The 23,131-nt window shown below is 46.7% G+C and overlaps 1 protein-coding gene across 1 annotated transcript in view; it reads left to right on the forward strand.

Annotated features, from left to right (window-relative positions):
* Positions 1-20,858, forward strand: part of PARP16 (poly(ADP-ribose) polymerase family member 16) — a 43,734-nt gene extending 22,876 nt beyond the window's left edge. Inside the window, exons 5-7 of the mRNA XM_089661665.1 lie at positions 9,198-9,369; positions 14,981-15,125; positions 18,042-20,858. Coding sequence (XP_089517791.1) covers positions 9,198-9,369; positions 14,981-15,125; positions 18,042-18,183 — 459 coding nt within the window. The 3' untranslated portion in view covers positions 18,184-20,858. The remainder of the gene's footprint in view (positions 1-9,197; positions 9,370-14,980; positions 15,126-18,041) is intronic.
* Positions 20,859-23,131: the final 2,273 nt, after the last annotated feature.

Raw genomic sequence — 23,131 nt, forward strand, 5'->3', positions numbered from 1 at the left:
GGTCATGTGACCACCGTGATTCGCCATCACATGATCGGAAAAGGTCCTGATTGCAAGGGGAGATCGGGACCTTTCCGGGAGTAGCACACATATGTGCTGGGAGCGCGCAGGGCGAGCACACTCAGCACATATGTATTTTATAATTGCATGCAAATATGCGGCCGCTCGGCGTCAAGGGGTTATTGGGAAGCAAACAATGAATGTATTTGCAGCCAAATCTGTGTCCAGCAGCTAACTAACCTTTCCCAGAGACCAGATATAGTGACATACTTATCCACTTCAAGTCCAGACATTTTCACCCCCTTCCTGTCCAGGCCAGTTTTCAGCTTTCAGCACTATTACACTTTGAATGACAATTGCGCGGTCATGCAACACTGTACCCATATACATTTTTTTAGCATTTTCTTGAGACAGATAACAACTTATTTTGGTGGTATTTATTCACCACTGGGATTTTTATTTTTCTTACTATATAAATGAAAAAGTCCAAACATTTTGAAAAAAAAGTGTTTTTTAGTAAAGTGTTTTTTAGTAAAAAAAAAAAAAAACCTAAATTTGTTTATAACCAAAAATTATAATTTTTCTAATCGCTTTTTACATTTTTATTATTTTTTTTTCATATATATATATATATATATATATATATATATATATATATATATAATTTTTTTTAATTTTTTTTAAGCATACCATCACCCTAGCAGTGACACTGTACTACTTGTGGGGGGTGATGAAGATTTTTATTATTTTTTTTTTTTTTTTACACTGATTGCTTTTACACCCATGAAGGCTGTAAAATCAATCATTTCTCCTCCATGGCTGCATTCCTGCAGCCATTGAGAAATACTGTGTGAGCTGTGATTGGTCACAGCTTGTCACCATGGTACAAGGCTGTTATGAATAACCCTGTACCATGTGACCTCTGTGATCATTCACAGATTTTACACGTAGTAAGCAATGATGTCACAAGTGACATCTTGTTTACTACTGTTCAGGTGATCACTGATTGGCCAATCAGTGATCACATGATCAGGACCTCGCACAGAGGTCCCGTACAACGATCAGTATTCTGCTGTGTCCGGAGGACACAGTGGGCACCGGATAACAGTGCTGCGCCCTCTCAGGGAGCGCGCACAGGCAAGGAATGTGGGAGTACGTTTATAAATAGCCGCCAGCCCCTGCACTGCTCCTGTCGGGCCGTTTATGTACATGGGCCGGACGAGAAGAGGTTAAACAGAATTGGTACTCCTAAAAGCTTTACCACATTCATGGACTGTTTTATCTCAGCTTTGTAAATATCTGCAAAGAAGGCTAATGCAAACCATAGACGGGCCGAAACCCGGCCGTTTTTTTTTTAAAAAAAACCGAAAAATCGGTCGTTCAATAGGCCGACGTTACCACCAATGGTAAAAAAAAATCAGCTGGTTTTCGTCCCGTCTACGGCCGGCATTTAATTACTTCTGTCCCTTGCAGAGAGCTCTGCTATTATATTTGACGTTAAAAAGTATAGCGGTTGCAACAATGTATCTATTTGTACCTCACACAGAGGTCCTGTACAGCAATCGGTGTAGCACGCACAGCGATCCCAGGTAGCGCGCAGAGTCAAAAACGGTGGGCGCCTTTATAAATGGCAACCCACCCCTGCACTGCCACCATCCGGCAGTTTATATTACTGGTCATGTGATCACCGATTGGCCAATCACTGATCACAAGAACCGGGACCTCACACAGAGGTCCCGTACAGTGCGCACAAGCAGGAAATGTGAGATGACGTTTATAAACGTTCACCCGCTCCTGCACTGCTCCTGTTCGGCTGTTTATGTCCATGGGCCGGACGGGAGGTGGTTAAAGGAATGACAGAATGGAGTCAGGACCATCAGACAGATCACATAGATCCAGACATACTCCATGTTCAGTGATGATGTTAAGCATTGTGATCAAGGAGGATTATTATTGTTTTCTATGGAATGACACAAGTGAATGACACAAAGGAATGTCCATAGAATTTAATGAGAAGCAAAAAGTAAAATCATTTGCAGACAAATCCTAAGAAACATAACAATGTCACCTTTCCTACAGGATTTCCCCAAGTAGAGTAACAGATTGTAACATTTGAAATAATGTGGGATTGTAGCTGTGATGTATGGAATGAGGAAGGTGAATGACAGGAGCGAGTGACAGGAGCGAGTGACAGGAGCGAGTGACAGGAGCGAGTGACAGGAGCGAGTGACAGGAGAGAGTGACAGGAGAGAGTGACAGGAGAGAGTGGCCATTGGGTGTAATGGGAAGCAAAAGGAAAGCGGTTGTAAAGGCTGAAAGTTTTTTACCTTCATGTATTATATGTGTGCAGCACCCCCCCCCCCCTCCATACTTACCTGAGCCTCATCGTGATACAGCCTCGGCTCTCCCAGGCCTCTGCCTCCTTATTGGCTGACACAAAAAGCAGGAGCCATTGGCTCCCACTGCTGTCCATCACAGTCAGTCAGCCAATGGGGGGGGGGGAGCCAAGCCGCGGCTCCGTGTTTGAATGGACACGCGGAGCAGCGGATGCCCCCATAGCAAGCTGCTTGCTGCCGGGGCACCCGACAGGTGGGAGGGGCCAGGAGCGCCTGCGGGGGACCCGAGAAGAGGAGGATCTGGGCTGCTCTGTGCAAAACCACCGCACACAGCAGGTAAGTACAGACATGTTTAATATTTTATAAAATAAAAATTAACCTTTAGAATCCCTTTAACCACTTGCCCTCCAGAGGATGTACCCCTCCTTCCTGATCAGGCAAAAAAATGACAGAAAATGACAGTTAATTTTTGACAGTGGCATAAAATGACATGAAAAGTAATCGTTATAAAATGACAGTTATTTTTGACAGTGGCCAAAAAATGGCAGTTGAAAAATTACAGTTATTTTTGACAGAGGCAAAAAACGACAGTGCCAAAAAATGACAGTTATTTTTGACAGTGGCAAAAAAATGACAGTTCAAAAATGACAGTTATTTTTGACACAGGCAAAAAATGACAGTTATTTTTGACACAGGCAAAAAATGACAGTTATTTTTGACACAGGCAAAAAATGACAAATTTTTTTGACACAGGCAAAAAATGACAGTTGAAAAATGACAGTTATTTTTGACACAGTCAACAAATGACAGTTATTTTTGACACAGGCTAAAAATGACAGTTATTTTTGACACAGGCTAAAAATGACAGTTCAAAAATGACAGTTATTTTTGACAGTGGCAAAAAAATGACAGTTATTTTTGACACAGGCAAAAAAATGACAGTTATTTTTGACACAGGCAAAAAATGACAGTTATTTTTGACACAGGCAAAAAATGACAGTTATTTTTGACACAGGCAAAAAATGACAGTTATTTTTGACACAGGCAAAAAATGACAGTTATTTTTGACACAGGCAAAAAATGACAGTTATTTTTGACACAGGCAACAAATGACAGTTATTTTTGACACAGGCAACAAATGACAGTTATTTTTGACACAGGCAACAAATGACAGTTATTTTTGACACAGGCAACAAATGACAGTTATTTTTGACACAGGCAACAAATGACAGTTATTTTTGACACAGGCAACAAATGACAGTTATTTTTGACACAGGCAACAAATGACAGTTATTTTTGACACAGTCAACAAATGACAGTTATTTTTGACACAGTCAACAAATGACAGTTATTTTTGACACAGGCTAAAAATGACAGTTATTTTTGACAGTGGCAAAAAAATGACAGTTATTTTTGACAGTGGCAAAAAATGACAGTTATTTTTGACACTGGCAAACAAATGACAGTTGAAAAATGACAGTTATTTTTGACAGAGGCAGAAAAATGACAAGCAGATTGTAACTTGACATCCAAACCATCAGACGTATCAAATAAATCCTTAGCCGACATACTCTGCAAGCTCAGTGGTGATGTTTAAAATTCAGGTTACGTGGGATTAATATTGTTTTCTTGCAGAGTATGTCTGCTAAGGATTTATTTGATACGTCTGATGGTTCTGATCGAGTCACATTTTACTTCCCATTATACCCTCTGGGCATTCCCTTCTGTTCCATTATTCTCTATGGACATCATCCTCTGGTCCATTTTTCTCTATGGGCATCTCTCTTTGCTCCATTATTCTCTATGGGCATCTCTCTTTGCTCTATGGGCATAGAGAATAATGGAACAAAAGAAGATGCCCATAGAGAATAGTTTAAAAAAAAAAAGCGCCTGAAAAGCTCAAGAAAAATGCTTCCCAATGTATACCTATGTATGTTTTTACACCGAGGCGTTGCACTTGCGGTGCGGTGTGGAAACTCCTGCTTGCAGCATCTTTAAGGCATGTTTGGAGAGTTAAAAATAGCCCCAAAAACACCTCTTCCCATTGAAATCAATAGAAATCACCTGAAAAGCGCCTCAAAAAAGCCTCCGAGAAGCATTTTTGGTGCAGTTTTTAAGTCACGTGTCCTTTAAAAAACACTTAGCGCGGTAAATACGTTTTTGCGGCGGATCAGTGTGAAAGTAGCCTTACAATTTGTTACTCTACTTGGAGAAATCCTGTAGGAAAGGTGACATTGTTATGTTTCTTAGATTTGTCTGCAAATACTTTTACTTTTTGCTTTCCAATTCTATGGACATTCCTTTGTGTCATTCACTTGTGTCATTCCATAGAAAACAATAATAATCCTCCTTCATCACAATGCTTAACATCATCACTGAACATGGACAGAGTGTGGATCTATGTGATCTGTCTGATGGTTCTGACTCCATTACTGTCTATGGGCATTCCATTCTGTCATTCCTTTTATTATGTCACTATATCCGGTCTCCCCGGACCCCGCATTCACTATATCCGCACTCCCCGGACCCCGCATTCACTATATCCACTCTCCCCGGACACCGCATTCACTATATCCGCTCTCCCCGGACCCCGCATTCACTATATCCGCTCTCCCCGGACCCCGCATTCACTATATCCGCTCTCCCCGGACCCTGCATTCACTATATCCGCTCTCCCCGGACCCGGCATTCACTATATCTGGTCTCCCCGGACCCCGCATTCACTATATCTGCTGTCCCCGGACCCTGCATTCACTATATCCGCTCTCCCTGGACCCTGCATTCACTATATCCGCTCTCCCTGGACCCTGCATTCACTGTATCCGCTCTCCCCGGACCCTGCATTCACTATATCCGCTCTCCCCAGACCCTGCATTCACTATATCCGCTCTCCCCGGACCCTGCATTCACTATATCCGCTCTCCCCGGACCCTGCATTCAGTATATCCGCTCTCCCCGGACCCTGCATTCAGTATATCCGCTCTCCCCGGACCCTGCATTCACTATATCCGCTCTCCCCGGACCCTTCATTCACTATATCCGCTCTCCCCGGACCCTGCATTCACTATATCCGCTCTCCCCGGACCCTGCATTCACTATATCCGCTCTCCCCGGACCCTTCATTCACTATATCCGCTCTCCCCGGACCCTGCATTCACTATATCCGCTCTCCCCGGACCCTGCATTCACTATATCCGCTCTCCCCGGACCCTGCATTCACTATATCCGCTCTCCCCGGACTCTGCATTCACTATATCCGCTCTCCCCGGACCCTGCATTCACTATATCCGCTCTCCCCGGACCCTGCATTCACTATATCCGCTCTCCCCGGACCCTGCATTCACTATATCCGCTCTCCCCGGACCCTGCATTCACTATATCCGCTCTCCCCGGACCCTGCATTCACTATATCCGCTCTCCCCGGACCCTGCATTCACTATATCCGCTCTCCCCGGATCCTGCATTCACTATATCCGCTCTCCCCGGATCCTGCATTCACTATATCTGCTGTCCCCGGACCCTGCATTCACTATATCCGCTCTCCCTGGACCCCGCATCCATTATATCTGGTCTCCCCGGACCCCGCATTCACTATATCTGTTCACCCCGGACCCTGCATTCACTATATCTGTTCACCCCGGACCCTGCATTCACTATATCTGTTCACCCCGGACCCTGCATTCACTATATCTGTTCACCCCGGACCCTGCATTCACTATATCTGTTCTCCCCGGACCCTGCATTCACGATTTCCGGTTTCCCCTGGACCCTGCATTCACGATTTCCGGTCTCCCCTGGACCCTGCATTCACGATTTCCGGTCTCCCCTGGACCCTGCATTCACGATTTCCGGTCTCCCCTGGACCCTGCATTCACGATTTCCGGTCTCCCCGGACCCTGCATTCACTATATCCGGTCTCCCCGGACCCTGCATTCACTATATCCGATCTCCCCGGACCCCGCATTCACTATATCCGCTCTCCCTGGACCCTGCATCCATTATATCCGGTCTCCCCGGACCCTGCATTCACTATATCTGTTCACCCCGGACCCTGCATTCACTATATCCGCTCTCCCCGGACCCTGCATTCACTATATCCGCTCTCCCCGGACCCTGCATTCACTATATCCGCTCTCCCCGGACCCTGCATTCACTATATCCGCTCTCCCCGGACCCTGCATTCACTATATCCGCTCTCCCCGGACCCTGCATTCACTATATCCGCTCTCCCCGGACCCTGCATTCACTATATATGCTCTCCCCGGACCCTGCATTCACTATATCCGCTCTCCCCGGACCCTGCATTCACTATATCCGCTCTCCCCGGACCCTACATTCACTATATCCGCTCTCCCCGGACCCTGCATTCACTATATCTGTTCACCCCAGACCCTGCATTCACTATATCTGTTCACCCCGGACCCTGCATTCACGATTTCCAGTCTCCCCGGACCCTGCATTCACGATTTCCGGCCTCCCCGGACCCTGCATTCACGATTTCCGGCCTCCCCGGACCCTGCATTCACGATTTCCGGCCTCCCCGGACCCTGCATTCACGATTTCCGGCCTCCCCGGACCCTGCATTCACGATTTCCGGCCTCCCGGGACCCTGCATTCACGATTTCCGGCCTCCCGGGACCCTGCATTCACGATTTCCGGCCTCCCGGGACCCTGCATTCACGATTTCCGGCCTCCCGGGACCCTGCATTCACGATTTCCGGCCTCCCGGGACCCTGCATTCACGATTTCCGGCCTCCCGGGACCCTGCATTCACGATTTCCGGCCTCCCCGGACCCTGCATTCACGATTTCCGGCCTCCCCGGACCCTGCATTCACGATTTCCGGCCTCCCCGGACCCTGCATTCACGATTTCCGGCCTCCCCGGACCCTGCATTCACGATTTCCGGCCTCCCCGGACCCTGCATTCACGATTTCCGGCCTCCCCGGACCCTGCATTCACGATTTCCGGCCTCCCCGGACCCTGCATTCACGATTTCCGGCCTCCCCGGACCCTGCATTCACGATTTCCGGCCTCCCCGGACCCTGCATTCACGATTTCCGGCCTCCCCGGACCCTGCATTCACGATTTCCGGCCTCCCCGGACCCTGCATTCACGATTTCCGGCCTCCCCGGACCCTGCATTCACTATATCCGGCCTCCCCGGACCCTGCATTCACTATATCCGCTCTCCCCGGACCCTGCATTCACTATATCCGCTCTCCCCGGACCCTGCATTCACTATATCCGCTCTCCCCGGACCCTGCATTCACTATATCCGCTCTCCCCGGACCCTGCATTCACTATATCCGCTCTCCCCGGACCCTGCATTCACTATATCCGCTCTCCCCGGACCCTGCATTCACTATATCCGCTCTCCCCGGACCCTGCATTCACTATATCCGCTCTCCCCGGACCCTGCATTCACTATATCCGCTCTCCCCGGACCCTGCATTCACTATATCCGCTCTCCCCGGACCCTGCATTCACTATATCCGCTCTCCCCGGACCCCGCATTCACTATATCCGGTCTCCCCGGACCCTGCATTCACTATATCCGCTCTCCCCGGACCCTGCATCCACTATATCCGGTCTCCCCGGACCCTGCATCCATTATATCCGCTCTCCCCGGACCCTGCATTCACTATATCCGCTCTCCCCGGACCCTGCATTCACTATATCCGCTCTCCCCGGACCCTGCATCCATTATATCCGGTCTCCCCGGACCCTGCATCCATTATATCCGGTCTCCCCGGACCCTGCATTCACTATATCCGTTCACCCCGGACCCTGCATTCACTATATCCGTTCACCCCGGACCCTGCATTCACGATTTCCGGCCTCCCCGGACCCTGCATTCAGGATTTCCGGCCTCCCCGGACCCTGCATTCAGGATTTCCGGCCTCCCCGGACCCTGCATTCAGGATTTCCGGCCTCCCCGGACCCTGCATTCAGGATTTCCGGCCTCCCCGGACCCTGCATTCAGGATTTCCGGCCTCCCCGGACCCTGCATTCAGGATTTCCGGCCTCCCCGGACCCTGCATTCAGGATTTCCGGCCTCCCCGGACCCTGCATTCAGGATTTCCGGCCTCCCCGGACCCTGCATTCAGGATTTCCGGCCTCCCCGGACCCTGCATTCAGGATTTCCGGCCTCCCCGGACCCTGCATTCAGGATTTCCGGCCTCCCCGGACCCTGCATTCAGGATTTCCGGCCTCCCCGGACCCTGCATTCAGGATTTCCGGCCTCCCCGGACCCCGCATTCACTATATCCGGTCTTCCCGGTCCCTGCATTCACTATATCTGGTCTCCCACAGTACACAGAACATGGAAATGCAATTATTTTAGTAAATATAAACTGCTAAATCCCTTTTCTCATCAGCAGTATATTGCAGTCTTGTGACTTCTATCAGTGTCCAGCAGAGCACTGGTTAAAGCTTGCAGTTTTCATTCTCCCCTATGAGGCTGCATGACCCCTGACCCTCTGTCTGAACAGCGCTGATTGTTCCTGTACTGATCACATGCACTCTCCCAAAGAAAAAAAAAAAAACTTTCTAACAATACATACTAAACTGAGCATGTACAGAGTGACTCCTAGAACTCTGTACTATCAGCAGATGGATTAGGGACAGTGTAGGATCAGAGAAGTCAGGATCAAACACAGAGGACTAACCCCTTAGGTTCCACAGTGAGTATAACAAGCATGCTTTACTACATCTCCACACTGATTGGACTGTGGGGGGTTCAGTAACACTCTGATTGGCTCAGACTTAGATGTTTAATACTTGCTGTACTTTTATATGTCATTTATTGTTAATCCAAAGATATATGTAAAGTTTTTGTCTCTGATGTTCCATTCCCTGCAGACTTCTCTGTTTGGGGAAGGCACGTACCTGACCAGTGACCTGAGCCTGGCTCTCCTGTATAGCCCCCATGGACATGGGTGGGCTCATAGCTTGCTGGGCCCTGCGCTGAGCTGTGTCGCTGTGTGTGAGATGATCGATCATCCTGATGTCAAGTGTCAGATCAAGAAAAAAGGTGAGAGCGATTCAGTTGGTTGTAGAGGCTTAACGTTTATTACCTTCAGTGTGCAGCAGCCCTCCCCCTAATACTTACCTGAGCCCCATCTCGATCTAGCGGTGTGCATGAGAGCCTCGGCTGTCCCGGGTATCTCCCACCTCATTAGCCAATGGCTCCTGCTACTGTCCGTCAGAGCCAATGAGGAGAGAGAGGGGGCAGGACCGAGCCGTGTCTGTGTGTGAATGGACACACACAGAGCAGTGGCTCGGATGCCCCCATAGCAAACTGCTTGTTCTGGGGGCACTTGGCAGGAGGGAGGGGCCAGGAGCGCCAGTGGGCACACCCACAGAGAGGAGGATCGGGGCTGCTCTTTGCAAAACCATTACAGAGCAGGTCAGTATAGACTTGTTTGGTATTTAACCGATTCCGCTCTGCCCTATAGCAGAAATACTGCGCAAAATTGCGCGCACGTGTGTGTGTATATATATATATATATGTATCGTGAAGGAAATGCGTATTTGATCCCCTGCAGATTTTGAATGTTTGCCCACTCACAAAGAAATGATCGGTCTACAAATCGAATGTTCGGTGTATTGTAACACTGAGAGATGGAATAGCAACAACAAATTCAGCAGAAATGCGTCTAACAAATGATGACTGATCTGCATGTTCATGGGGGAAATAAGTATTTGATCCCCTATCATTCAGCAGGATTTCTGGCTACCAGGTGTCTTTCATACAGGTAACAAGCTGAGATTAGAAGCAGTCTCTTAAAGGGAGTGCTGCTAATCTCATGTTGTTACCTGTATAAAAGACACCTGTCCACAGGAGCAATCAAACCATCAGATTCCAAACTCTCCACCATGGCAAAGACCAAAGAACTGTCCAAGGATGTCAGGGACAAGATTGTAGACCTACACAAGGCTGGACTGGGCTACCAAACTATGGCCAAGCAGCTTGGTGAGAAGGTGACAACAGTTGGTGCAATCATTAACAAATGGAAGAAACACAAAACAAGTGTCAGTCTCCCTAGGTCTGGTGCACCATGCAAGATCTCACCTCGTGGAGTGTCAATGATCATGAGAACAGTGAGGAATCATCCCAGAACTACACGTGAGGATCTTGTCAATGATCTCCAGGCAGCTGGGACCACAGTCACCAAGAAAACAATTGATAACACACTACGCCGACAAGGACTGAAATCCTGCAGTGCCCGCAAGGTCCCTCTGCTCAAGAAAGCACATGTCCAGGCCTGTCTGAAGGTTGCCACTGACCATCTGAATGATGCAGAGGAGGACTGGTGGAAAGTGTCGTGGTCAGATGAGACCAAAATCGAGCTCTTTGGCATCAACTCAACTCCCTGTGTTTGGAGTAGGTGGAATGCTGCCTATGACCCCAAGAACACCATCCCAACTGTGAAACTGATCCCGGCACTGATGGGCACTGATAGGCAGCACTGATGGGCACGATAGGCAGCACTGATGGGCACGATAGGCAGCACTGATGGGCACGATAGGCAGCACTAAAGGGCACTGATAGGCAGTACTAATGAGGCGGCACTGATAGGCGGCACTGATAGGCGGCACTGATAGGCGGCACTGATAGGTGACACTGATGATGGGTACTGATAGTGCCCAGCAGTTGTGCCAGTCAGTGCCGCCAGTCAGTGCCCAGCAGTGATGCCAGTCAGTGCCGTCTGACTGGCGGCACTGACTGGCACAACTGCTGGGCACTGACTGGCAGCACTGCTGGGCTGCACTGGTGGGCAGCACTGGTGGGTGGCACTGGTGGGCACAGGTGGGTGGGCACAGGTGGGTGGCACTTCTGGGCACAGGTAGGTGGCACTTCTGGGCACAGGTGTGTGACACTGCAGAGTGGCACAGGTGGGTGCACTGCTGGGCACAGGTGGGCGGAGCTAGTGGGCGCACTGCTGGGCACAGGTGGGCGGAACTTGCGGGTGGCACTGCTGGGCACCGATCATCAGGGCACTGATCATCAGTGCCCTGATGATCGGTGCCGATCCCCGCTGTGACAACTGCCGGTTCTCGGCAGTACTTTCCTCACGATCTGACAGCGTGAGGAAAGTGCAGCCGAGAACCGGCACTTGCATTTCCCTGTGATCAGCGTGTCATTGGACACCGCTGATCACGTGGTAAAAGGCCGCTGTGATTGGCCTTTTACCACATCACGTGATCAGCTGTGTCCGTAGAACTGGCCGGCCGCAGTGCAGCCGTCATTCGGCTATCTGCGGTCGGCAACTAGTTAAGGTCATGGAGTGGTCTAGCCAGTCTCCAGACCTTTATCCGATTTGGCAAATCGAACTTTCAGCTCCCTCCACAGATTTTCAAATGTCAGCCACCAAACCTTAATGACTTGGAGAGGATCTGCCAAGAGGAGTCGGCCAAAATCCCTCCTGAGATGTGTGCAAACCTGGTGGCCAACTACAGGAAATGTCTGACCTCTGTGATTGCCAACAAGGGATTTGCCACCAAGTACTAAGTCATGTTTTGTGAAGGGGATCAAACACTTATTTCCCTCATGAACATGCAGATCAGTCATCATTTGTTAGACGCATTTCTACTGAACTTTTTGTTGCTATTCTGTCTCTGTGTTACAATACACCGAACATTCCATTTTTAGACCGATCATTTCTTTGTGAGTGGGCAAACATTCAACATCAGCAGGGGATCAAATACACATTTCCTTCACTGTGTGTGTGTGATTTTGAAATTCCAGATAGGGGGCGCGCGCCCTACCTGTGCCGCCATTCACATCCTCGGCTGTCCATCACTGTGTCCCGGCCAGTGGTTACCGCCAGCACCCGAGGATCTCCGACGGGTGAGAGACCTGTGTATAAACAACACAGATCTCTCCCCTGTAAGTTCTTACACACTGCTTTGTATGGCTCTGCATAGCAGTGTGCTTACAGTGTAAAGCACACAGTGAAACAGCGTACAGTTAACCCTTTCATCTCCTTTCATGTTAACCCCTTCCTGCCCAGTGCCATTAGTACAGTGTCAGTGCTTTTTTTTAGCACTGATCACTGTATTGGTGTCACTGCATGGTCTTCCTGTGCTTGCATGGGTTACCGTCTGAGAACTCCAGTTTCCTGCCACACTCTAAAGACACTTTATTGGGCGCTTTATTGGCCCTAGTTTGTGTGCAAATTGGCTATGCACATGTGTTATCACATTCTGAATGCCAGCTCCAAGTTAAGCAATTGCGGTGAGTGGAGGGGGGGTGGGGGGGTTGGGGGTTGACTATAGGTGTGGTCACCAAACTAGTAATAAAAAAAAAAAAATTGACAAGAAAATTAGATGGAAAAGACTGTCAATCAATCCAGCCAGGACATTACCTGCTTGGAGTTTGCATGTTCTCCTTGTGTTTGCAGGGATACTCTAGCTGCATGGTGGATTAAAGGCTAACTTCATCTTTTACACCGTGTTACGTGTGACATTGTATTTTGGGTGTAATAGGTAGCATGGTGCCAAGAGCCTCCACTCCCCACTGCGGCAGACAGATATGTAGCTCTCAATGAGACGCAAGTGTGGTGATCACCGCACTCGTAGTCCATTGACTCTTCCTCTATCTTTCCAATCGAAAGCCCATAACTCTATATAGAGAGCTGGAGGAAGAGTCTGCAGGAGCATGACATAGCACCAGCCATCCACTAATTGTGGCTGCAATGCTCTGTAGGCTCCTGTTAATATAAAAATATTCACATTTTTTTTGCTGCAAAAATATCTGCATTTTTTTTAACCACTTCAGGAACACCCATCCACGGGTTGCCCATACAGGCCTAGCTGTAAATCACTTGCCTCTTTCGGGGACAGGGGGCACGTGTGCCCCAGCCCACCAACTCCTGCTGTGATTAGACATAGGAGAATTTTGTCAGCGGGTCCCAGCCAATGACTCACTGATCGGCTGTGTCTAATTACTGCTCAGAGCTCTGTGTTGACAAACAACACAGGGCTCTATACAGAGGGAACAATCTATTTTTTTGCAGGGAAAAGGAACAAAGAGATTATTAGTAAAAAAATCAGCACATAATACACATATTAACACTTGTTCGGCACACGCTTAACCCCTTGATTACCCCGAGATGTTAACCGCTTGTATTGTATTATCACTGTATTCGTGTCACCCAGTGTCCGTTAGTGTCAGATTGCCCACCCCACTATCACAGTCCCACTGTAAGTCACTGATCATTGCCATTAGTAATATAAAAAAAAATTCAATATATATATATAATTTGTAGACGCTTTAACGTTCACAAAAAACAATCAATATGCACGTACTTGGATTTTTGTTTTTACTAAGGACATGTAGCAGGAATGCATTGGCCTAAATTTATGAAGAAATTTGATTTTTTTTTTTTTTTTCTTAGATAAGTTGAAAAACATTGTTTTTTTTTCAAAATTCTCAGTCTTTTTTTCGTTTATATAATAAAAAAAAAAATTAAAATACTTTAACTGGCAATTATGCAGTCATGCAACACTGTAGCTAAATGAAATTTATGTCTTTTTTTTCACACAAATAGAGCTTTCTTTTGGTGGTATTTGAACACCACTGAGTTTTTAATTTTTTGTTATGTAAACGAAAAAGACTAAAAATTGTGAAAAAGGAAAAAAAAAGATATTTTCTACTTTCTGCTATAAAAAAATATCCAACAAACTCAAATACCGTCATAAATTTAGGTAAAATGTACTCTGCTACATGATTTTGGTGAAAAAAAAATCCAAATAAGTATGTATTGATTGGTTTGTGCGAAAGTTATATCGTCTACAAATGATACATATATTGGCTTTTTTTTTTATGTTACTAATGGCGATGATCATTGACTTACAGTGGGACTGCAATAGTGGGGTGGGCAATAGGACACTAACGGACAAATTACCGTTTTTTGGAAAACGGATACCCCAGGGAATTTGCTGAGAGACATAGAGACATGCTCAGTCCATGGAAGATTTTATTTTTTTTCACAAGTTTTTAAAAAATTACAAAAAAAGTTTATTTATTTTTTTTACACAAAGTTGTCACTTTAATGAGATATTTATATGTGGAATTACACCCCAAAACACATTCTGCTACTTCTCCCGAGTATGGAGAGATCACATGTGTTAGACTCTTTGGGAGCCTAGCCACGGACGGGGCTGAAAACCAATGACCACCTTCAGGCTTTCAAAGTGTGTAATTTCTTTATTTCATTTCCTCACTTCCGATTAGTTTCAGAGGCCCTAAAATGCCAGGATAAAACAAACAGCACCCCAAATGACCTCTTTTTGGAAAGTAGACACCCCAAGCTATTTGCTGAGAGGCATGTTGAGTCCATGGAAGATTTTTATTTTTGCCACAAGTTTTTGGAAATTGACCAAAAAAAAGTTGTTACTTTACCGATCTATATGCAGCGCTTGTTTACGTTCCTGTGTATACAGGCACATTTAAAACAATGCTCTGTCCGTACATCAGTTTAAAAAAAAAAAAGCTGTGCTTTTTGGTGGCAGTGTGCAAGACAACTTCTGTGGTTCAAAATGTAACAATTGAATTGATTTTAGCGAAAAAGCTGTGTGGTCATAAGATGCAAATGTAAAGTCCTAATATGTCCTGCTTCTTCTTAAACCCTACACAGATTCAACGGGTATAGATCGGAGAAGAGCGAGAGCACGGAACAGCGAGGGGGGAGATGTCCCACAGAAGTACTTTGTAGTGACTAACAATGAGCTGCTGCGGGTCAAATATCTTCTGGTTTATTCTCAGGAGCAACCACAGAGGAGGTGGGTAGTGCAACTACCGTCTTCTACTCTCCCAGTTAGGGTTTGTCAAGAAAATGTTTGCATTTAACCGTTTCCCGACCGCCCTATAGCAGAAATACTGCTACAGGGCGGCACGGGTGTGCAAAATCACCTATATATACATGATTTTGTATTTTCGGGTAGAGGGTGTGCATGCCCTACCCATGCCTCCATTCGCAGCTGTGGCGGTCAATCACCAGGCGTCAGCCGGTAATTACTCCCCGGCGCCTGGTGATTTCCGACACTCTCCAATGGGGAGGAGGACTGTTTTGTTTACTAACAGTCCTCCTCCCTATCCTCCTCCCTGTCAGCTCGGGCGCACTGCACAGCACAGCCATCCAGAACAGTGTGATTACAGTGAAGAACACACACCCCTGCCCCCTAGTAAAACACTCCCTAAACAACACAGATCTCTCCCCTGTCAGCTCCTGCACACTGCTTTGTATGGCTCTGCATAGCAGTGTGCTTACGGTGTAAAGCACGCACACAGTAAAACAGCACACAGTTAACCCTTTGATCGCCCCTCATGTTAACCCCTTCCTGTCCAGTGCCATTAGTACAGTGTCAGTGCTTTTTTTTTTTTTTTTTGTTAGCACTGATCACTGTACTGGTGTCACTGGGGATGCCAGTGACACCAAGTAAATTCCCCCCAGTGTCAGAATGTGCGCTGCAGTCCCGCTAGAAGTTGCTGGTCGCTGCCATTACTAATAAAAATTAAAAAAAAATCCCAGTATCTTTTCCCCCATTTGTAAATGCTATAACTTTCACGTAAACCAATTAATTTACAAGTATTGGGATTCTTTTTTTAGCAAAGACACGTCACAGAATGTATTGTGGTGTAAATTTATGACGAAATTTGATTTTTTAAATTTTTTTTGTACTGGACATGTTTAATAGCAAAAAGTCGAAAACATTGTTTTTTTTTCTCAAAATTGTCGGTCTTTTTTTAATTTTTTTTAAAAATTTTTTTTATATGTCTTTGCTAAAAAGTGTATGTGAAGAGTGAAAGATCACATCCCCAGTATCCCTTTACATGAGCATGTTCCCCCATGTTGGCCATTGGATGGTGGTGCCTTTAGCTGTGTTAATCAGTTACTTGATAACCGTTTTAGAAGCAGGTCTGATAGAATCTAATTAAAGCAATACCAAAGGTCTATACTTACGTGCTCTGTGCAATGGTTTTGCACAAAGTTGCCTGGATTCTCCTTTTCTCGGATCCCCCGTAGGCTCTCTTGGCTCCTCCTTTCTGTCGAGTGTCCCCATAGCAAGCTGCTTGCTATGGGGGCACCCGCTGCAACTGGACAACTGCGGGAGCCAATGGCTCGGCCAATGAGGAAGCAGAGACCCGGGACAGCCGAGACTGTCGTGTACATCACTGGATCTCGATGCGGCTCAGGTAAGTATTGAGGGGGCTGGGGGCACTGCTGCACACAGAAGTTTTTACAACCACTTTTAAGCAACTGTTGGGCAGGCTGCAAAGCTAAAGTCTACACCAGCCAGTGGCCAGCTCTTTCCCTGAAACATGCACATCTAAAGGCTTCCAGGGATGTATTCTTTTAAATCTGGCTCAGATGGAGCAGCAGTGTAATGACTGGGCACACTGCAAGGAACCATGAGAGGTATATAGTTTTGCAATCAACAGGAAGCTGACGTATTACCACCCCCCTTCTGGTTGTTATGAAGAGCTGGAGAGTCAATAAAGGATTTCAACAATACTAATATTGCATTCTGAGTCAGTGATTATTGTTCTTTATTATTAGTTATTGTAATGAAAGAGACTTCAGTATTCCAGTGTTTTTTTTAAATGCAACAAGTATCTAAATCTGACTTGGCATCAGCCTCTTTTATTCCCTGTACAAAACTTTCTACAAATCTTTCTAGTAAAATAAAAAAAAAAACCCAAATTGGTATATAACCAAAAATTATAATTTATTTTTAAAAAATTTTTTTAGATTTTTATTTTATTTTTTCATATTTTTATTTTTTTTTACATACTGTCACCCTAGCAGTACAGTGTCACCATGGTGACACTGTACTACTTGTGGGGGTGATGAAGATTTGTATTTTTTTTTACACTGAATGCTTTTACAACCATAAACGCCGTAAAAGCAATCATTTCTCCTTCTCTCTGGCTGCACAGAAATACTGTGAGAGCTGTGATTGGTCACAGCTTGTCACATGGTAAAAGGCTGTTGTGAAGAGCCCTGTACCATGTGACCTCGGTGATCATTCACAGATTTCACTAGTAGTAAGCAATGATGTCAGAAGTGACATCTTGCTTACTACTATTCACTGATTGGCCAATCAGTAATCACATGATAGGGACCTCACACAGAGGTCCCTTACAAAGATCGGTGTTCCACTGTATTCATGTGATCACTGATTGGCCAATCGGCGATCACATGATCAAGACCTCACACAGAGGTCCAGTACAAAGATTGGTGTTCCACTGTATTCATGTGATCACTGATTGGCCAATCGGCGACCAGTGATTGACCAATCGGTGATCACATGATCAGGACCTCACACAGAGGTTCCGTACAACGATCAGTGTTCCACTCTATTCATGTGATCACTGATTGGCCAATCGGTGATCACATGATCAGGACCTCACACAGAGGTCCCGTACAACAATCGGTGTTCCACTCTATTCATTTGATCACTGATTGGCCAATCGGTGATCACATGATCGGGACCTCACACAGAGGTCTCGTACAGCGATCGGTGTTCCGCTGTGTCCTCTGGGAGCGCGCACAGGCGGGGATCGGGGAGGACATTTATAAACGGCCACCCGCCCCTGCACTGCTCCCGTCTGGCCGTTTATATACATGGGCCGGACGGGAAGGGTTAATTAGAACGACTTTCTATTTTCATGCTTTCTGTATTTTCTTCACACAGGTCCAGGCAGCCATCTTGGTTTGCAAGCCACCGTTTTGCTATCCTGATGACCCTCTACCTGCTTGTACTGATTTTTATTGGTTTAAGCAATTCCAAGACTTTTTTGCACCATTGGAACAGAGTTTTGAGCTGGAGGACTTAATCTTCTTCATTTCCTTTTGAACTTCACCACAAGCCTTAAAGTTGTCTCTGCGGCACAGCACTTTCTTGTTGAAGAATGGAGGCATTCCAGCTGAGGCCGGGCCTGGACTCTTCTGGGGAACTCATCCACGGCGTCTCCGGTCTGGTGTGTCCGGCAGCCCACCGTTCTTCTACACCAGGGGTAGGCAACCTGAGAGCCGCAGGACTACAAGTTCCATCATGCCTCTGCAAGTCATAGCTGTAACTGTCAGTTTTGTAATCTTTGCAATGCCTCATGGGAAATGTAGTTCCACAACAGCTAGAGAGCCGCAGGTTGCCTACCCCTGGCCTACACATTACTACCAATGATCATCAGAATCTGACAGCAATACAGGACTTCAGAGAAGGTGGCATCCATGCATGGAGCTCTACACCCTAATCACACCAGAAAAAGATCCAATCAGATGCCACGGCCTTTAGCGGTAGAGCTTTGTTCACGCCGGATGGCTGTGCCACAAGATCTGTTGTAATAGAAGCCATTCCACCGACGGGAGTTTGAGAAATTCGGCAGGCAGAGCTTTCTTCCAACACCGATTACAGCCCAACAAAGATCCCATGTGGTGGTGCTGGGCCTGCACTGCAAGGGTTAATGGCTTGTTTTTGCCCAGGGGAAGAGAAAACTGTTCTACTTACCTGATCCATTGGCAGACTGTGCTCTCACACGCTCCGGCGGTGGGCTGTCCCTCGGCATCCTCAAGTCTGGTCTTGGTGATGTCTAGACCCTATACCGCCAGAGCGCGGGGGTGCAGAGGCTACGGGGGACATGTCTAGATGTGGCGAGGAGCCGAAGATCGGGGAAGTATATTTATTTCTGTTGTTCCCCCTAGACCAATTGCCTCCAAACTGCGGACCGGGGGCCGAATGTGGCCTTTGGCTTGCCTTTATCTGGCCCTTGGGGCACTATTCCTCCTACTGACACCAACAATGGAGCACTAAAACCAAAGATAGGGCGCTATTCCTCCCACTGATACCAATGATGGGGCACTATTCCTCCCACTGATACCAATGATGGGGCACTATTCCTCCCACTGATACCAATGATGGGACACTATTCCTCCCACTGATACCAATGATGGGGCACTATTCCTCCCACTGATACCAATGATGGGGCACTATTCCTCCCACTGACACCAATGATGGGGCACTATTCCTCCCACTGATACCAATGATGGGGCACTATTCCTCCCACTGATACCAATGATGGGGCACTATTCCTCCCACTGATACCAATGATGGGGCACTATTCCTCCCACTGACACCAATGATGGGGCACTATTCCTCCCACTGATACCAATGATGGGGCACTATTCCTCCCACTGATACCAATGATGGGGCACTATTCCTCCCACTGACACCAATGATGGGGCACTATTCCTCCCACTGACACCAATGATGGGGCTCTATTCCTCCCACTGACACCAATGATGGGGCACTATTCCTCCCACTGATACCAATGATGGGGCTCTATTCCAGCCACTGACACCAATGATGGGGCACTATTCCAGCCACTGACACCAATGATGGGGCACTATTCCTTCCACTCATACCAATGATGAGGCACTATTCTTTCCACTGACATCAATGATGGGGCACTATTCCTCCCACTGACACCAGTGATGGGAGACTATTCCTCCCACTGACACCAATGATGGGAGACTATTCCTCCCATTGACACCAATGATGGGGCACTATTCCTCCCACTGACACCAATGATGGGGCACTATTCCTCCCACTGACACCAATGATGGGGCACTATTCCTCCCACTGATATCAATGATGGGGCACTATTCCTCCCACTGATACCAATGATGGGGCACTATTCCTCCCACTGACACCAATGATGGGGCACTATTCCACCCACTGACACCAATGATGGGGCACTATTCCTTCCACTGATACCAATAATGGGGCACTATTCCTCCCACTGACACCAATGTTGGGACACTATTTCTCCCACTGATACCAATGTTGGGACACTATTCCTCCCACTGAAGATGTGCCATTGTTTACTCCTTCCGATACCAGAACATTTTCCATTCCCACTGGCCAGTCTGGCCCACCTAAAGTCTGAAGGACATTAAACTGGCACCTTGTTTTAAAAGGTTGGAGCCCCCCTGCCCGAGACATAAACAAGCAACTTAACCCTTTCAGTGTGACCACATCCCCACTGCAAAGGATACTTTTCTTTATTTGCTCAGAGTTGAGCTTCAAAGTGTAGTCAAAATGTAAAAAATAAACAAATAAAAAATCAGCACAAGGGAAATTACTTACTTTTAATAAGCTGTTTTTCTTGAAATCTGTCTCCATTGATTCCCCCCCACCCTACTGCTGCAATCATCAGGCATAGTGGGGGTTTAACCCCTTCCAGTCCGGACACTTTCACCCCCTTCCTGTCCAGGCCAATTTTCAGCTTTCAGCGCTGTCACACTTTGAATGACAATTGCGCGGTCATGCAACACTGTACCCATATGAATTTTTTAGCATTTTTTTGAGACCGATAAAACTTTATTTTGTTGGTATTTATTCACCACTGGAATGTTTTTTTGTTTTTTTTTTTGCTATATAAATGAAAAAGTCCAAAAATTTTGAAAAAGTGTTTTTCTTATAAAATTTTGCAAATAAATCTTTCTTCATAAATCTTGGCCAAAATGTATTCCGTTATCTTTTTAGTACAAAAAAAAATAACCCAAATTAGTTCATAACCAAAAATTATAATTTTTCAAAAACATTTTTTTACTTTATTTTATTTTTTTTATATTTTTTTTTTTTTTTTTTTAAACATACTGTCACCCTAGCAGTACAGTGTCACCATGGTGACACTGTACTACTTGTGGGGGTGATGAAGATTTTTTTTTTCTTTTTTTACACTGATTTCTTTTACACCCATAAGGCTGTAAGAGCAATAATTTCTCTTTTCTCTCTGGCTGCATTCTTGCAGCCATTGAGAAATACTGAGAGAGCTGTGATTGGTCACAGCTTGTCACATGGTACAAGGCTGTTGTGAATAGCCCTGTACCATGTGACCTCTGTGATCATTCACAGATTTCACTCGTAGTAAGCAATGATGTCAGAAGTGACATCTTGCTTACACCTATTCATGTGATCACTGATTGGCCAATCAGTGATCACATGACTTGGACTTCACACAGAGGTCCCGTACAGCGATCGGTGTCGCGCTCTCCCAGGGAACGGGCACAATCCAAAATGGCGGGCACCGTTTATGAACGACAACCCCTCCCTGCACTGCCACTGTCCGGCCTACTATATACAGCGGCCGGACGAGAAGTGGTTAAGAACTAAGGGAGCCGTCATTTGCACTCCTCAAGAATGTCCAACTCGGCCCGCGCTTCTGACCCTGTCCTGCCATTCATAGACGCTGTGCTACAGCTCCGGAGAATGATGATTATTATTATACAGGATTTTTATGGCGCCGACAGTTTGCGCAGCGCTTTACATTATAAAGGGTGGCAGTACAATTACAATACAGGGATAGGAGGGCCTTGCTCACAGAGCTTACAATCTAAAGGACTTTTCAGTCATCTGCCCGTCCTCCATTCATAGTTCCCTTTCCATCGTGACAGAGAGAGATTTCGAGGAAACAGAAGCGCATGGGACGCAGCGCATTCAAGTCGCATCTTTTGTTGCTGATTTTCTTTGTTTTGACTACATTTAGTCTCCAGTGCAGCGCTGTAGTATAAAAACGACCAATTTATTTCAGCACATTCCAAATTCCCCGCATTGGGGAGCACATCACTTAGTTTGACTGGCCTTATTAGTCGTAAAGTCCAGAAATATGAACAAGGAATATCCCCCTGTAGTGTGTACTTGTCCTAATCCAGAGCACTAAGTGTCATTTCTGTCTGCTGCCTCCTTCCTCTACTATAAGCATTAGTCACTTTCGATGAGTTTTCCTGACACCAAGAGAAATATGGTGACAGGGGAGGGAGCTCCAGCACATAGCCTATGATTGACAGCCACAGCTCTGTTCCTTGTGCTGTGTGAAGGGGGGTGTTCCTTCCCTCCAATCAACTGTCGCTAAGCTTTGCAGAGTGTAACTTTAGCTCCCTGTTCCCCTGCTTTCTGAAATCTCAAACAAGCTGTATAAATTCTGGAATTTGAAGGAGAGAATATTGCAGGTTAACAAGTACAACTTATGTAGGAGGATTTGTTTTGTTTCATTTATGTATATTACCTGAAGCCAGTCACTTCACTGGGTATTTGTAAGGGTTTACAACCGCTTTAACTTCTTGGCACCGGCCGCACGCAAATGTGCGGCCTCCCGGCCTTGGAAAACGCAGCCTGCACGGGAACCTCGGTTTCCAGCACGGGCGGCGTGCCATTAGAACTAATGGCCTTGGCCCGCAGGTCCACAATTTTCTGTGCGGGCGGTGCGGCTGCACGGATTTTCGTGCGGATACGCAGCGGCACCACCCACACAGATGTGAACCTAGGGTTAAATTTAGATACTCCTTCTGCCTAGTTCTGCTAAATTTAGATACTCCCCCGCCCAGTTCTGCTAAATTTAGATACTCCCCCGCCCAGTTCTGCTAAATTTAGATACTCCCCCGCCCAGTTCTGCTAAATTTAGATACTCCCTCCACCCAGTTCTGCTAAATTTAGATACTCCCTCCACCCAGTTCTGCTAAATTTAGATACTCCCTCCACCCAGTTCTGCTAAATTTAGATACTCCCTCCACCCAGTTCTGCTAAATTTAGATACTCCCTCCACCCAGTTCTGCTAAATTTAGATACTCCCTCCACCCAGTTCTGCTAAATATAGATACTCCCCCCCCCCCACCCAGTGGATCCAGTGCTGTCCAGCTGAGAGCCTAATCTCTTCTGGCGGCGCTCAGCCCCGTGCCGCCATGTTTTCCTTTGACATTATTGATAGGCTGCTGGCAGGTCTCCCA

Source organism: Staurois parvus, unplaced genomic scaffold, assembly GCF_062004578.1.
Source record: "Staurois parvus isolate SC_StPar_1 unplaced genomic scaffold, SC_StPar_1.0 ptg001363l, whole genome shotgun sequence".
NCBI classification, from domain to species: Eukaryota; Metazoa; Chordata; class Amphibia; order Anura; family Ranidae; genus Staurois; species Staurois parvus.